The 18,023-nt window shown below is 36.6% G+C and overlaps 1 protein-coding gene across 10 annotated transcripts in view; it reads right to left on the bottom strand.

Annotated features, from left to right (window-relative positions):
* The window catches only part of NAV3 (neuron navigator 3), a 563,787-nt gene that overhangs the window by 99,278 nt on the left and 446,486 nt on the right, over window positions 1-18,023 (bottom strand). For all 10 annotated transcript variants that reach the window (XM_074870640.1, XM_074870639.1, XM_074870634.1 and 7 more), the window contains 3 exons: window positions 17,073-17,181; window positions 16,274-16,657; window positions 12,701-12,820 (listed from right to left, as the gene is read on the bottom strand). In XM_074870640.1, the coding sequence (XP_074726741.1) occupies window positions 12,701-12,820; window positions 16,274-16,657; window positions 17,073-17,181 (613 nt within the window). The remainder of the gene's footprint in view (window positions 1-12,700; window positions 12,821-16,273; window positions 16,658-17,072; window positions 17,182-18,023) is intronic.

The following is an 18,023-nucleotide window of genomic DNA, read 5'->3' as shown; positions in this document are numbered from 1 at the left end:
CATATAATAAATGTTAGGCTGATTAAATATATTACAGACTCACAATATTCTCATGAGACTGTTCCAGAAAAAATACATATATATCTTCTAAAATCATATTGGTTCAACATACTGGTGTTTATTCTCCTATCAGGAATAGAAAAATACAAGGAAGAAGAGTAAGATTCTTGTCTAACTGAGTTTCCTTAAAGAGCAAAGGCTTTCTGTGACATATACATTAACCCACAAATTTATCCTGAGGGAATTATGGGGTCAAATGAAAAGAGAAATTTGCTAAATACAATTTAAGCATCCAGCTCTTGAATCTAATCACGTACCACCTAAGAAGATCTGACAACATGTTCAGCGTAATCTCTACATTATGCCACACTTTTGCAAACAGTGTTTTGAAAAAACATTCAAAGATGAAATAGAAGACAATTATCCGTGGAAAATTCAGTTGTTTTAAGATCACTCGTGTATTTCTGTTTGCCTAAAAGATGAAGAGTAAGCATGCAAAAATCTAACACTGTCCCCTGAAAATCCAGTTTTATTTACAGTTTTGTGACCTCCATAGTGCAAGCCATCTTGAAATTATCAGATTGCTTACAGTCATAATTTTTTTAATTAAAAAGTCCTTATTTATTTTTCATATATTTTCTTATTTTTCATTTTTTGACCATATTTATTTCCTGACAGCTGGGCTTGGGTTTTCAAACACAAATCCTATAAAACTAGGTGTGAGATATTTCAGTTAGGTTCACTCTTCCTAGGATTTGTATATTTGTTGCAAAATGCAACTGAGATATCAGGAACCAAACATAAAACTGCTACTCAAACAAGACAAGGTGGTTTCCCAGAAACTGGTAGCATGAACAGCAGAATTTCCTAAGAAATTAACTTGGAGTCTTGATTAGTTTCCTCACAAAAGTATGAATTATTGTCATAAAAATGACAACACTGTCCTTTGTTCTCTGCTGTATTATACAAATTGCTCTTAGCATGGCACTGATAATTAATCCTCATTTTTAAGACACTGGTCTAAAACATCACAGCTGCCAGAGAGGGGAAGAAAGATGCCTTCATACCCTGTGTGTATTTCCTTGACTATGGGACTGATGGGAGACAGCTTTGGCTGTCCATGTAGTTGAGGGCAACCACTAGATTGTTTTATACCATACCTAGTAAATTTTACAGGGGGTCTTTTAAAGGTTTAAGTGAATATCTGGATATAAGTCACTATGATTTTTCCTCTAGGGGTATCCATTATATGGGTGGTGGGGAGGGAACAGGACAGGAGGTTGGAAAGCAGGAGACACCCTTCAAAGCCAGCTTTATAAGGAGTGTTTGCTTTCTAGGAGGATCATCCACAAAAAAACCTGAGCTCCCTTTAGAGTGTACTTATAAGAAGCTGTAGCTGGTGATCAGTTCTTAATGCTACTTAGGATATATTATCAAGATGGAAATTTCTTTCAAAACCTGTGATCTACTGAAAAATAAACTGGTTTTATCGTTTTCTTTAATTTTAAAAAGTTGAAGTGTTGATAGAAATTTGGCATCTTAATAATTACCTGTGGCAGGGCCACAATTGTGAACTCAGAAATGCACTCTTATATTCTTGAAAGAGGAGCTCAAAGACCTTATTCCTTTGGCAATTCAGTCCTTAGTGAAATGAACACAGTATTAGGGTTTCATTGCTATTTTTATGGAGAAAGGAAACAGCTAATGTTTTCAGAGTGGGACATGGTGAGGAAGACGCTTGCAGCTGGGATACTCTGAAATTATTTCATAGGCTGTTAACCGAAAAGATCACATTGTTCAGTTCCTCCTTGCATCAGAGCCATGGCTAGTGAAAGAAATGGAGCTCCTGTCAAGGAAATTGTTACAGCTCCCTCAGTAAACACTAGTCAAACCCACTATAGACTGAGGGCCAATTCTGCATGTAGCATTGCTGACCAGCTATCTTCAGTATTTAATGCCTTTGTGCTAAGTTGTACCAAATAGCTGCAGCAGACCCAAGAACCTGACAAAATACCACCAAAGCAGCAATTCAAAACGAATAAACTATCTATTACAAATGTTCTGTGATGTAGGTTGCTGTTACTGCCCACATTGGAAAACTGCAGAAATGAAGTCCGAGTTCTTTGGGCTCACTTACTACTATTCAGCAATTCAGTGGCATGCTGGAATGACACTCATACACACAAGCCCAGTCTTCTTAAAAATTCCCACATTGCCAATTCAATAGAATCATTCCTAAAGAGAATATGATGGGTAATTTTACGGAAAATAGCTGTTTAGGGAAAGTTATTGAAAATCTAGTTAGGATATTAGCTTTCTAAATTTATCTGGAAAGCTCTATATTATCATTGTCGACATACTTTATTTTTAATACACAAAAAATTATTTTTCCCTACATGGTTTTCCATTGAGTTTATCCAGTTTATATTCATTCATTTCTCAAGAGTATTGTTGGTATCATTAATTTAAATGATTAAAGAGTGAAAAAAAAAAAAGATATACAGAACAGGGGATCATAAATTTCTTTCTATTCTAAACAAAGGGAAAATACTTGTAAAATAGAGCCAATACAGTTATTTTTTACACATCAGAAGATTTGGGTCATACATGGCACGCTGAGGCAATTCTTTTCATGGAGGGGAGGGATTTTAACTCAAAGAGGAAAAAGAATAATTCTTTAACCTTAAAGAAACATGCTGATTTCTCTTTTAATAGCTTTGCTGTACAGAAACTGCTTTCCCTAAAATGAAGCCTTTCTAAAATCACTTGGAAGGTAATTCCTTCTAATAAGGGACTATCCCTGAATGACAGTATGTCATGTCATGCTGTGGCTGATGTAACTACGTAGAGGCTTGTCACTTCACTGCAGTGTTCCACTAGAATTTCTTTTACTTAAAATGAAAAAAACCCAGCAGGTTTTTTTTGTTTTGTTTTGTTTTAATTCTTCAAAACAGTCATAGTTCATCTTAACATAAACCAAAAGCTAGCTGTGTAGATATGTTCCTGGTACAGTCAATAGAAAGAGATAAGAGCCTCCAGATTGTGGTTCAAGAATCATGAAGATTATACACCTTTATTGATCACTCGCCTCTCATAAAGCATTACATGTCCTCCAGTCACTTCAGACACATTAAATTTTGTCTACTTTGGTATTTGATTTTGGAAATAATTATCTTATAGAAAGATCTAGGCTTGATTTTAAAAAATGAAGTACAGCCTACATCTATTCCTCATGTCTTGTTCCTAAACTTTACAATCTTGATACTAAAATTGCGTTTCTAGTTTGAATCAACAAATTTTCAGATTTTAGGCACTGGCTATCAGTATTAATCTGTTCATCGATGAGCAGTCAGAAGATATGTAATACATAACATAACGTTTTCTGTCTCTGTAGTTTCTTTTCCAGAAACTGGTTCAAATCCTATCCATTTGAAATATCTTAATTTCACTTCTAAGTCAGTATACTGAGTGTCTGATCAAAAATTGTTGGATATTATATATATATTATATATCATAAAAAACCTCTAGCTTATATCAATAAGATTTATTTCTAGGTAAAACACTTCGAGGAATGACAAACACCTGTTTTGTCAATTATTGTACTTCCCAGGGCAACGCAATTATTTCCAACACTACACATGCTTTTAAACTGCAGTAAAGCAATTTTTGCTTTTGTGAATTTACCTACACAGCAGTTAATACGGTCAGCAGTCACTTAAAATTCTATTCTGCAGTATGAAATGGATCTAGAGAATAACACATCCAAAAGGAATGTAAGAGAAGGTTTAGCACATTGGAAATTGAAGCTGATGCACATAGGTAACAGATTAAAAACTTATTTGTTCGGGTAAATTGTAATTAGTCAAAGCTAATTTTTAAATTTCATTCAAATAATATATTTTAGATTATTGAATTCACTAAGCAGGTTTGATTTACAACTATACTGTATCCTTTTATAAAAAATGTCTTCTGTAAAATGCATTGAGAGTTCCACTCTTTAAGTTTACACATCTGATCCTGCTTAAATTGTTATGACAATCTTTTGTTTACAAAGGAAATCTTTGAAGACTTAATATTTTAACAATTAGATACAGATGAGATTAGTGCCGTAACTTCAAAAGAAAACAAACTCCAAGCACATTGCTGCACCAAACATTTCCCTGTGTGGAGCTGAGGTTGTCACAAGGGGCTCCGGAGGGGCAGGAAGCCTCCACAACAGCACTCGGAGAACAGATTGAAGAAGGACGATTGCCTTTTCCTCTCTCCATCAAAAGGAGACTCAGAGGTGACATAGTTAAGATTTATAAGTAAAATGTTGATACAAGCAAACGGAGAGATTTTTTTTCAAAGAGAGACATTAACACATGTCGCGCTTCACAGCAAGTGCCCCGCAGTGATGGGTACTCTGCACTGGCTGGCATTTTTTCTGCCACACTGTTTCCTTCCCAGCTTTCCCTTCATGCTTTCTCCCTTTGAACGCTGTGTTTAGCCAGCCTACAGGGTTGAAAGCCCATATCTTTTTCTGGAAAATAAAAGGCTCCTGTGTTTTTTAACCTGCACAGCTTTAGACACATCCTTCTTTTAATTTTGTCTAATCATAGATAACCCACGAATAGCTTTCGGCTAGATTCCAGCTGTCTTTTTTAGCCACTAATGGTGAAGTTACCTTGCAATGCAATTGTCAGTCCAAATTGTACTGAACATCACTGCTTTCCTGCAACCCCAGGACAGAAAGTAGTACTGTCTTGTTCTAAGAGCAGCACATTGCAAGGGAAAGAGTTAAAACCTTGCAATTTTCCTCTTTTGTACTGTAAACAGCCCTACAGTTCAAGCAGCCAATGTGCACTTGCACCCTTAAGATTCCAAGCTTAATTTAAATTTATCTTTCCGCTACCTGTTCTGTCTGCCTGCCAACTAGGAGGAAGAGTGGGTGTACAAAATAACATCAAGTAGATGTCAGAGCAGATAATTTTACCCCTTTCCTATTACCTCTTGTGGGCACAAAAAAGTGTACCATGACGTGGCTCTCCATTTTTTTCATGTTTCTCGTCATTTTAGAGGTTTGTTGAAGCTGCCAAATCCAAACATTCTTTAAAGTGAACTTATATCTAATAAATCCAAGGCAAATTATTTTTATAGTGTTACAAATTAATGACTTCCTTTGAAAGTGTTAATTGGAACATTCTTATAATTCATAAGTTTTGCTTGTCAAGCATGTGTGTATAAGTATACTACGAATTACCTCAATCCAGTAAGTAGCTATTATAAAAACAGTTCTTTAATAAATGACTAAAGTAAGAAACAAGAATATTCTACTCTGCAAGGAGGTAGGTCTCTCTGAGGCAACTTACACCCAAAAACAACTTAGTGATCACAAGCTGCTGCATCTACAATAATAAATTACCAAAATCACAATTTTTATATTCAGTTTCATGAAGCAACTGTCTAAAATACGCTGTGTTTGTTAATATTAGATCTGTAATCTCAATTGCATCTATTTTATTGAAAATGTCAATATATCTATTTGTTTTTAATAGCCAGGCAGGAGAATAAAATTACATTTCTTCCTCCAGCCATCAAACAAATCAAGACATTTTAAAGAACTTCATATGTTTCTTGATTTCTGGATTCAAATATGTATCACACAGGAGATTCAAGTTCTTTAATTTTATATTTGAGCCTGGGGTATTTCGGGTAATGATTTAAATCTTGCTACCCATGTTTTGTTCTAACACAAAGGAGGCAGTACATCAGTCTTTGCTGATAATAGTGAAGTATAGTAGTGGACCAAAATGTTGCTGCTGCTGAAACTGTAAACTGAGTCTTAGGTAGTTGTTATTAAATACATTGGTACTCTCTTCAGAAGTAGATTACAACCAAAATAAACCATCTGCATTTTTCCTGGAGGGAAGTATTAGCAATCTGTTAACATATGATAAAGTCCAGCCTCACTTCAAATAATTTTTACATATCTAAACCAAACTTTCAGATAAGCAGAAATAAAGAATGCAAATAGACTGCATGGCTCTACACCATCCACTTCGAAAAAGTAAATTTGTGAGAATGTTAAACATGTCAGCTGTAAACAGTCAGCCTTTCGATTAATGACTTTACAGCAAACTATATGCTCAGCTCATTTAGCATCTCATGAGAATGTAATTTGCTTCCATTCTTTCCAAAAGTTTAAAAACTTATTTCCATTAATTCCTTTTCCATATAAACTTAGTTGATATTATCCCTCTTTCTGTCACTTGACAAAAATTGAAAAAGAGAAAACTTCATTTGTTGTTCATTTCACATACTCACTTGCAGCTCAGTCTCGTTTTAAAGTAAACATCTGCCACGCACTGTTCTTGCCTTTTCTGAATGTCATTTCCCTATGTAAGCTGGGTGCAAAGAAATGTGTCTGCAGACATTATGTTGCAGGACCATGACAGTTTAACATACTAATGACAGCTTGCTAACAATGCAGTTTGTTTATGTCACTGACATTAATAAAGTATCTGAACCTAAAAACACACAGCTGTTAAACATTTCTATGTTTCGGTTTGTGGTTCTATGGGTTATTCCTATAGATATTTAAAGCCACTCAGGAAGGGGGCAACCTCACAAAACTAGATCAAAGTCCAGTTGCTCTACTTACTTTATACTGTCCAAATGCTGACTTTTGAAAGCATGACCAGAAACAAAGTCATATTCAATTCAAATACCATTCTTTCTAAATTAATAATGCTGTGCAAAATCATATTACTGAAAATTTTATTTCTCATTATGCTTTTGAAAATAAGGTATTAATCCTCAAAGAATTGTGAATACTTAACAACATAATGAGCCAAAAAAGCAGAAGTGCTCCTTTTGACACAATTATTCTGCTCTTCATGCATGGATACACACATATTTATGCTTTAGTACTTAAATTTAGCATCCATACTTCACAGAAACAATAAAAACTGAGATACACATTGAAATAGATACCTCTAACTAGTAACTTTCTTGATAGCCTAACAGATGCCAAAAATGAGGAAAGACTTACACCAGAGATTATGAAAATGAAGGATCATTTGAGAATAATAAAAGTAAATGGTGGGAAATGTTAACAGCAACAGCTGTGAAAAGAAATTATGGAAGATTAAAAGTATGGAAGAGAGCAACAACAGTAAAAACAGTTTAAAATTTGAATTGCTTCACAAGAGAGATTCTTTAATTATGGTTTCTGGAGATATTTGAGCAATAACTGCAGAAACAGTGAGGTATAGATATTTATAATTATTTCAGTATCCTAAGAACCAACTAATACTGTAAAATCACAGCCAGAAAAATTATAGCAGATCACAGGACTGTATGAACCATGTTGACTTTAAGGTCTATAATGACTTTTTTACACTGTGCACAGAGTAGTAATCACAGGCATACTTAGTGGTGAAGGCAGGTGCAAAGATACCAACACAGCGCAGTAGATTTGCATCAAAACTCAGTTTTGCCCAAGAAAGTTGTAGACAACTAGAAGTAGGTATATCTATTTTCTGTTTTATTATTTATTTCACAAGTATGCGATAAATATTTGTATTATTGCCATAGTCACTGGTATCCAGAGTTGGACACAGCTGAAATGTTGGGAGACAGAGGAAAGGGTAAAGGGCTGAACGTGTTCACAGAGTGAATAATCCAATACATTTCCTTTAACTATCCATAGTTAATCCTGCTCTGCTACCAGAAGCACCAACAGGTAATAGTTGCAACACGGCAGAACAGTAATCACATCAAGACCAAACTGCAGAGACACACGGCAGAAAGCACGGTATTAGTACAGTGCTAAAATACACATTACGCAGAAGCATCTGGATAGAAAGGCAAAACATAAAGTATGCCTGTCCACTGAATAACATCCCAAAGGGCTAAATTCCAAACAACATCAGCAATTTTAGGGTGCTGCCAAAACTTTTCAGTATGACAACAGGCATTGTATTCTATTGGGATTTTAAGTTACTGTCCATGATGTCTCTCAGCCTTTTCTGATACTACCAACCCTATGAAACAGGGCTCCCAGTTCACCCCTTTGAACTCTGGAAAAGTTCCTTTTCCAAAAGTACAATATTCCAACTCAAGGCTCATCTACTCAGACAAACACCAGAAGACTTATAGTCATTTATGCAGGAAGTTCGTTAATAAACTACAGGCAAAATCTGGAATTATTTTATTATAATTATAATTAATAATGTATTATGATGATTATGGTTTGGCTGAGAACAAACAGGCCAGCTTAAGGTAGTCTGAGATAACTGCCAAGTCTTCTGCACATGTAACAGATGGTGGAAGCATTTTAAAGACTCCCTGTGCACAAGAACTCTGTGTAATGGGGGCTCGGATTCAATGCAACCACAAAGTAGCTGAAGCGGGTCATGATAAAAGCACACTAAGCAGAATAAGCTACCTTTAAAGTTTTGGGTTTCATCCAAAGAAAAGGTGAAAAAAAGAAGAATAGTGTGTTCAAGGGATGTGAGGGAAAAGTGGCTGTACAACTCATGTTGACTGTTGACTGATGAAAGTGAAACTGTGGTTTTTGATACAGTGTACTAAATTCAGCAGGTACAGGGGGTGGAAGGACAATGGTTGAACTCATTGGAGCTATATCCCCTTCTAAATGGGCTTGTTTAAACTTTCCTAACAGTTTTTATGGACAACTCAGGGTGGTTTGGAAACGTTGCAACTTTTCAATAAACCTTATTCTTCCCAAGAACATAATTCATTTTGTGTGCTTACGTCTAATCTCTTTTGGCTCATCTTACTTTGAAAAGAGTTTTGAACTCCAAGAACGTTCCTCAAATACACCCTCTAAGAGTCCCAGAGGCAAATGCTAGAGCGTAGAGGAGGAAGACAGAACAATAAATGAAAAGTAATGTCATACCACTGAGAACTCTCTCAGCCACATCCCAGGTTACACCCGCTGCAGAGAATCTATCTTCCTCTCTAATTAATTTCTTATGGTATCTGAAGCAAGGTAAATTGCAAGTATTAGGCATTTATAGACAAAGAAAAGAGTTCAAATTAGAAAAAAAAAATCAAAAGAAGAATGATAAAACCACTGACATCTGATGCTGCCAGTGTACCTTCAGCCTTTCATTGAACCATTACAGTTCTTTCCCTGTAACAAGCAAATATGCTGTGTTCCTTTCTACACCAATGTGCTTTCCAGAGCAGTATGCAAGCAAACTTAAGCCTTGTCTTTTGTTGTATTCATGAATTTAACATTTTATTAATTTGTTCAAAGAGCAATTTAATATTATTTGGATGAGCTCTCTCAGGCTAGGTTTCCACATGGAGATCCTTCAATTCTTTGTTTATTGGCAAGAAGTGGAGATGCAGGTGCTATCTGAAACCAATTTAGAGTGGAATCAAACTGGGACCTGATTGTATTTTTACACCAGTTCCATGCCCTTAATTTCAATGAATTATTCCTGATTTATCCATGAAATGAGAATCAGTCTGAAAGTGTACATTTGCCAGAAATGTCATTACCCTTAAGATATCATCAGCCCACCTATCTGAAGAATACTGTACTGACAGTTCACAAAAAGAAAAAGTTTTAAAATATAAGCAGAAGCTGTAATTTAGGTTGTCAGAGAAAACCCAAGTTCAGTTTTCATGAAGAACATGGGGTTGCTGTCAGCAAAAGTTGCTGTCTCTGGTGACGGACAGAATACTGAAACTTCTCTCCTGCCTGCTAATGTAAATCAGATATTTGCAGTACATAATTTATTTCCTGCCTGCACAGAGATGCCAGCAGAGTCCTTTACAACAGAAAGGCCAGAGCAAATCATGCCAATTATGAAAAAGGTTTATAATAATGATACCATAGAGAAAATGATATGACCTTCATATATCTGCAGGGATGATAGAAGAATAATCGTCTTTCATGGAAGTTAATCACACCAGTGGCAAGGAATACCTTGAAGCCCTGACACAAACCTTATTATTTTTTGTTCAGAATAGAAAAAATAAGATCTAAAATGCTACGTGAGGTAAGATGAAATCTCAGGTACCCATGCCGTTGTGAAGGACCAAAACCTATCCTGACAGACAAAGCGAGATTCTCAACAATCTCTGTATTGCTTTTTCCACCTGATTTCATATCATAAATGTGACACACATTGTTGAAGATCATCATAAACATTTTTCTGTGTATGTGTTTGACCTAATACAGGTTTTTTGTGACACATTTTGGCAAGTCTGTGTTTTGTTATCATCAGAACTCATAAAAATACCTATTTTTTTCCACTTCCTAAACAACTTTTTGCCGCTTCAAGGAATAGCATACACTTATGCACAAAAAAATCTATGTCAACAAAGCATGATTAAGGACATAAAAATGAAGCACTGAAAGGTAAGAAAATGCCAGAATTGTCTGAACATCCATAATTGAAATCCCTCATGCCTGTGCATTAGGATAATTTTTTTGATTACATGATAGCATATAGTATGTTCCATGACACCCTGTTTAGGGGGTCAAGGAGAGCACAGGAGTCCAGCTATCATTCTTTGTGTAAGGGAAAGAAGTCATTACAAAGTAAAATCTACTTCCCATCTGTAGGCTTTAAACTCAAAAATTACTTTGGGTCTCGCTCATGCAGTTTGCTAATGTCAAGAGCAGTTTGCAAATGCACAGTGAAGATGCAATATACTGAGATTTTAGTTGTTGAGATCAAATAAATCTTTCCTGAATACACATGAATTTCATTTTTTTTAAAGCCTTGTATCTTGCATAAAATCAGTCAACTTTTCACTCAAGACCCAAAATAATCTCCTAACAAATGAAGTCACTGCTCCACAACCTGACAAGTGATAGACTCAGAGATGAAAGACTCAGAAACAGCAGTGTAGTTTTTAGCACCACATTTTTAGCCAGTCTGACATAGTTGTATAAACAAACCAAAACAGATTTATGTATTGGGAAATGCTGGACAATCTTATTAATTGAGAACTGATGATAGCCTCCCTGTGGTTTCACATGCAAAAACATGTATGTACCTGCACACTATGTAGAACAAATTAACACATACATTACTAAATAACACTTCAAAGCAAAACAAACACAAAGTGTATGAGTAGCATCTAGAGCTTGAGGAATACTAAGAAAAATTTTAAGGTTCCTTAATTTGGACCTCTTTTTTTTTCAGGGAAAATGTGCGTGGTTTGAAACCTGGGTGTGAATATTGCATGGTGGGAAGAGCTCTAATAACTTCATTCTCAGGTGAAAAAAAGATATAGAGACATACAAAAATGTGGGCGCTAGTGACATTCTCTGTCTTTAATTACATGACTCCTAGCCTCTATATTTTTCACCCTCTCTCCCACTTTAAGCTTAAGGTTCTTGTTTTCACATACAGAGTTCCACAAAAGTCCCTCCTGCCCACATCTCATTTCTCATTTTCTCCTTCTGTTACTGCCTGCATTCTATCCAAATTATTTTCTTAAACGCCTACTGTACACTTTCTCTGATCTTTGCATCACGTCAATGCTTGCGTTCCAAAGAACTGAGCCATGTTCATTTGAATTGCTATCTAAAATATGTTTTTTCTGCAAGGTCAACGAATGCTAATATGTAAGATAAAGCAACCTTCTTTTGTAAGTAACTGGTTCTCTAGATGAAAATTATCTTCTTTATCTTCTGTTTGACTAATGCAGACTATCACTGACTTGTGTCACATATTTTCACCAGAAAACTGTGAAAAGTAAAAATTATGTCATACTTAGGTTAATATCCTAGATCTTTTTCAATTTGCTGGGTTTGTAAAACCAGAGCTACTTTGAGAACCTTTTTTCCCTTCCTGATTAAATACATTTTTTTCCTTAAGGGAAACCTGATTTTAAAAAGATGAGACTGAAAGCAACCCCCTAAAACTGAAGACTGCCAAATTTCACAGCTGCTCCTTATCTCTATGACGGTCTGACCAAAACATCAGAGCTGACAGCTCTAAGTTCTGCAAAAGTTGGATTATGAAATTTTTATTTCTCAGACATGGAAACAAGCCACCAAGATGAATCTACTCTAAGCTCAAGGAAAAGAAGCTCAAGGAAAGAAACAGAAAACACTTGCCTAACCTGCAGAAGTACTAGTGGGAGCGCATTTTTAGGCTCACACCCATGTATACATGTATAGGGCAAGATAGTGTTGCTTCAATTTTCACACTGCATAGACAATGGGATATAACCCCACTTCTCACTGCCCACTGCTCACAGGTACTTCCTTCGGACACCTGCAGAGGGCAAAATGGGTGGAGAAGATCAGGGCTCTGGTTCCTGCCAAACCCAAATGCATGTTCTGACACACTTTGTCAGGCACACGCAAACTCTCTGCTCCCTAGAGACCATGTGTATTCTCCCTACACCCATCAATTGACAAGGCAACCTGTAAATGTCTTGTCCCGTTTCAGAGATTTAAGACTGCAAGTAAGGTCTGGGCTTCTTAATATTTTCTCTTACATCTTCAACAATACATTTTTCCTAAGTTCCCTTCCCATGTGAGAAGTTTGCTTTTTCCCCACTCATGTTGGTGTAGTGTGTGCTCAGAAAGCTAGCAGCCTCAGAAGTTTGCTTTCTTTTGCTATTCCTTATGAATAAAATGGTGATATATTAGCAGGTATTAAGGATGAAAAATATTTGTAAATCTCAGATAGCTTTTTACTCAACAAAGCACTGTTACCTGTCGGCATCCACAGTCACATCATGAACCCCTCTCTGAATAACATCTCGAGAGGCAGCTAGGTCTGGTATTCGGTTCAGACTTCTTGTATATAGGTTGAGTCCTCCATCTGTCATGTACCTGAAAATAAATGTGTGGTCAATCAGTGGGAAATGCAGCCATCTGGCAATGAAGTTTCACTCTAAAGTTAACAAACTGTGGAATTCAAATGTTTAAGGCACGGGCTGTCCTATTAGAAGTTAGGCTTATACTAAATATTCTCACTTTGTGTGCCCAGTGCAGGGAGATCAGATATATCCCTATTTTCTAGGATCATTTGCCTTTTTCTGTGATGGCTTACAGGCCAACCTGTTTTACCAAAATATATTTAGACTGAGGCCCTCAAGTATCTTAAAAAATTTTAAGTATATTTTAAGTATATTTTAAGTACTGCAGTTTTGTCAAAGAATAGCACCAGATGCAAGAAGCATAACTCTGGTTAAAAAAAGAAAAAAAAAAAATCAGTAGCATCCATCTGCATGGGAACAGAAATTGAGAATCCAAATCAGTAGTCCCTGCTGGGATGCAATTATTCAGATATGAAAGAGATATCCACTGAAGCCCTTACAATGACATTTAAGAATATGTTTCTATCTGTGTTCCTTTTGCTTGATTCCCACCACTTCACATTATAATGAATGACTAATGAATCCAACAGTGAGTATAGTGCTGCTTACTCACTAGAGAACCATTAAAAGTTTCTGAATTTCAAGCAGCAGCAATAATTTCTGGAATGCCTACCTACAGTTTTAGTTATCTCTATGAGAGCTCTTGGTGCTTATAACTGAGCAATACCACAAGCCTGTCCTGCTCTCAAGACCTGCCCATATTTTCTCAAAGGACTTTTCATTAAACTGTCTTCCCTCTTATTAGGCTCTTGTTTTTTTCATTTCCATATCTCATCATTTTTGGTAACTTTAGCATAGCAACCTACCACAGAGTTTGCACAAATTTATTTGTGAAGGACCATGCACATGTATGGCACTTAACAAAGAAGTATGCATATACATAAAAAAATTTGGTATACCTCAGGGAACCTACTCAAAGTAAAATTACAGGCTTACTGAAATAAGCGTAGTCCCAATGCTAGGATGATTGCTAAAATTATTTACTGGAGTTCACTCCCAATTCAAATAATCTTTAACATGAGTTGTCCCTGAGCCATGAATGGTGCCACTCAAACCCATCTTTCAGTCAAAGCGTGTGTCCAAGTGCACAAACATTTAACTTTAATAACTCTATACAGACTCCCAGGCACAAGCCAAGGCACACACACACACTGCTGGTGCTCCAGATGTTCTGTTGGCCCTCTCCCTACGGTTCCTTCTGGGAGCTGATTTAATTGAAATCAACTGTCTCAGAGACCTTGGGGCTAATACAGCAGCCCTGGAGCAGAAGCCTCTAGCCCCATAGTTCAGGGTGGGTGAACTGGTGCAGATTGTGAGAACAAAGCTACGGTAGCGTAGCCCTGTGCAACAGCTACAGTTTGAGACAGCATTTTGTCCTGGGTGTCCTGGGTCTGGATGAAGGTGGATAAAGTACATTAAAACACAAAGGATTGGTTTGTATATTTTTAACTAAACTCTGAGGCATTTTACACACTGGTAAGATTTGGCCTGGAGTTCAGCAAGGGATTTCTAAAACCTTGGTATCTGGAGTCTGCAGAAGGTAACTTCACATTTGTTTCCAAAGGTAAATTAACAGTCACACTTACACACTAGATTTATCCTTTTATTAAAGAAAAAATTTAGACTTTTTGACAGATTATTTAGGTAGGGGTCAATTATATGGTAAATTCCAAGGCTCTGGAACTGCATATTAAATTTAGCTGTGGTTTGAATGCAATCCAGACTATATGGATTTTTTCCTGTATAAGTAAGGCCTGAATGGAGAGACTTAAAAAGTTCAACAGGCCTTCCTGGCACTAATTTCTAATTACTGCTGCATTCCTTTCCCAAGTGTTTAAAGTAATTAAACTGATAATGGAAGAGGCATAAAGGAGATAAGACTTTATATGCCTCAGTAAATCCTGAAATTTCAGAGCTTATTAACTTGTTTTTAACATTTACCACACCTAAAAATGTTAACTGAGCACATTGCAACTTACTGTCTGTTGAGTCATCCTTATTACAGATGCAAAGAAAAGTCACACAAGATGACTATATTCATCCTCTAATGTGATAAGCTAATTAATACAACTCATCGGGCACTGCAAAGGATTCCCTTATCTTTTTTTTTTAAATAAACCCATGCATCCATCAAAGGCAGCATTTATATTTCCTTTGTGATAAAAGGTCTTCAGACATGAAAATGCTACATTTTCCATATGTCTTTTCTCTGTGCTGGCACACATGCATATGGCATCCTACTTGACAGCCACTAATGCTATACTGTGGACAAGCTTCTCAGCAGTGCTCCATTCACAGATCACTGAGACAGTGCACCAGGGAGATATAGGAATATGCTTTCTTTATAGTTATGCTTTTTCTAGAGATCTATCTTTGGATCATGCTTGAGGTGAGACACTACTCTAGAGAGAGCTTTGATCAGACTTACATTTGCCCTTAGGAACATATCATATCCAATTTCATCAGCCACCATTCTCTAATCATAGCTATACTTCAAACTAAAAGATTAGACTGACAGCAAGACTTCTAAATTTATAGAGTGTAGTAGTGTGGTGTGACATGGCCATGTACTCTATGGGATTTCTGGTCAACCCAACGTTACCGCAGTCATCAAGCAGCCTTGAGATGCCAACAACGGCACTGAACAGTAATTTAAGTACGAGTAAAACCATAACATGGCTTTTTTTTTTTTTTTAATGATGCTTTAGAACTTCTAACATACAGAGGAATTACGTGACTTATGTTCCAAGACTGATATAAGAACTGTTAAATAGTAATTTGAAACACAGAGAATGAAGTACCCCAAAGTCAATCAACTGATTAAGCAAACAAAAATAAAAATAATTGTCATTCTTCCTCCTGGGTATGCTAGAAGACTAACCGATACATTCTTTTATGAAAAGATTTTCCTACAGCTCAGAGATATGCACAGTTGAAAAACTGCAATAAAGGCCTATCAGACAGACTACACTAGACAATATCTGAAGTGGAAATAGAGAAAGTCAGTGCCGTCAGCAACTGCTTATCATCAGCTGCATTCAATACCATCTCTACCATCTCAAATAAAACATAAAAATACCAAGAGAAGACCCATCCCAGGGCAAGCAGTGCAAAATGATGGTTAACAGATAAGTATGAAATTCCAGTAAATAATGAGAAGTACCTGTGCTCTTATCAAAGTGCACAGCAAAGTCATCTTGATGTTAAAGGAGAAGAACTGAATTTGAAGGCAGCTGGGAATATCACTGGCAGTTTAGGGGCTTATTTATGTTTTGGCTTTTTTGTATGTATATTTTTATGTTGCAACCATAATGCAACTTCCACTTGTGTGCCAGAACTTGTTAGAAAAATCCTATTAAACGTGCCAATCATGCATTAGTTCAAATGGGGGAAAAGTGCTACTTACCCACTATTGATGTCATCGGTTCTGAGGCTTTTCCCAAGAATGTCCCCATCACTCATGTAACCACCAACGTCAACTTCAGAGGACATGTCCAAATCACCACTTCCCTTCTCACTCATGTCAATCTGTGAGATATTTCCAAGGCGAGAAACAGCTGCTCGGCGAAGTGGGGTGGTGTACATGAATCTAGAAGGGTCTGTGTGTATGAAGCGGCTTGCACTGCTGCGAGGGTAACCAGCACCCAAGGACGGGGCATCTCCTGCCTGCAGCCGAGGACTGGCCTGCCCCAGCCTCCAAGTCACCGGAGTGGACCGGCTTGTCAAGCTCGGTATGCTTCTCCCGTTCACCTCAGTTGTCACAGTGCTGTCAAAAGTTGTCTCCAATGTGCTGCCAAACAAAATGGAGAAGTCAGTGAACTGTGCTATCTCTGTTCCTGAGAAACAAGGAAAAGCAAAGGCTGGAAAAATGTATATTTTTTTAAAAAGTTCTCTCCCTGTGTGTGTTTCTCCATGTGCACACATGTTTGTATATACAATAATCTCTACTTATAAAATAACCTAAAATAAATTTTATAGGCTCCTAAGTAGATGTATATGAAACAGTAACCAGCTTTGTGAATGATTGTATAAGACACTTTGACAGGAAATGATTTTAAAGTCACATTTAAGTTGTTGAGGCAGTCTAGCAAACAGTAAGGTTAGCATCATAGTTAATTTTTCCTTGCAGGTCTCTAATTCTTTCAGTAACTAGTAATACTCTCCTATGGCCCAGATTCTTAGCAGTCTACACAAAACCAGTGTACCTGTGGCTTATCTGGGTCCCTCTAAGGCTGGACATAGTTTCTTCCAAATTCTGTCTCAGGTCTGCTATATTCTTCACTGTTCTCATTCTTCTTGTTTCAGGGTCTTCCCCTGGAAGAAAACAGCAAAACCAGAATAAATTTTAATGCACACAAGTGTATAAGGTTGAATAAAGTGCACACATGTACACACAGCTGAGAATACACGCATATGATTGTAAATAGGCCTGTCCCTTTAATCTTTTAAAAAATAAAACCTCATACTTTCAGTAGTAAAACACACATACACTTATAAATAACATATGACATGTAAAAAACCCACCAAAAAGAATCCTGTTGAAGTATCCCTGTTAGGGCTCAAATCTACTGAAACTCAGATTTACAGTGTTGGGATTTTTATCATCCATAATCAAGGCATGACGCATCCCCAGACCACTTGATACATTACACAACCCATTTTTCCTCCTTGACATTTTACACAACATGGTGGGAAATAAAGCCACAGTAAATCTGTGTCTGGAAAGAATTGGCATGACTGTTACAACAACTCTTCAGTATGCACTTAACATCCAGGCTGTTTCAAAGTACTCTTTAAGTCAGGCACTTAATAAAGCATCTTTCCTGAACTCTAATGGTTTCCTGAAGGGGGAGACTATTGTTCAGATGGGATAAAAAAAAATATTCTTCTTGGGATAAAAATCTGAACACTCTAAGCACATGCGTCATTTATACAATTACGGATTTTAACAGTCTTCAAGGATCCATTGTGAAAAGGTAGTCTGGTATCTTGAATAGTGAAGCCCTCAAAACTTCACCTGGAATATCCTGAATAATGTTTACTTCACATGATTATAAAAAAACAAACAGAGGGAAAAAAAAATATTATGTGTTACAAAAGGAAAACATAATAAGCCTCAAAGCAACCTCCAGAAGTCATACATGAAGAAATAAAAA

This window comes from Strix uralensis, chromosome 5 (assembly GCF_047716275.1).
Source record: "Strix uralensis isolate ZFMK-TIS-50842 chromosome 5, bStrUra1, whole genome shotgun sequence".
NCBI lineage: Eukaryota > Metazoa > Chordata > Aves > Strigiformes > Strigidae > Strix > Strix uralensis.
This window is presented reverse-complemented; position numbering and strand designations above follow the sequence as displayed.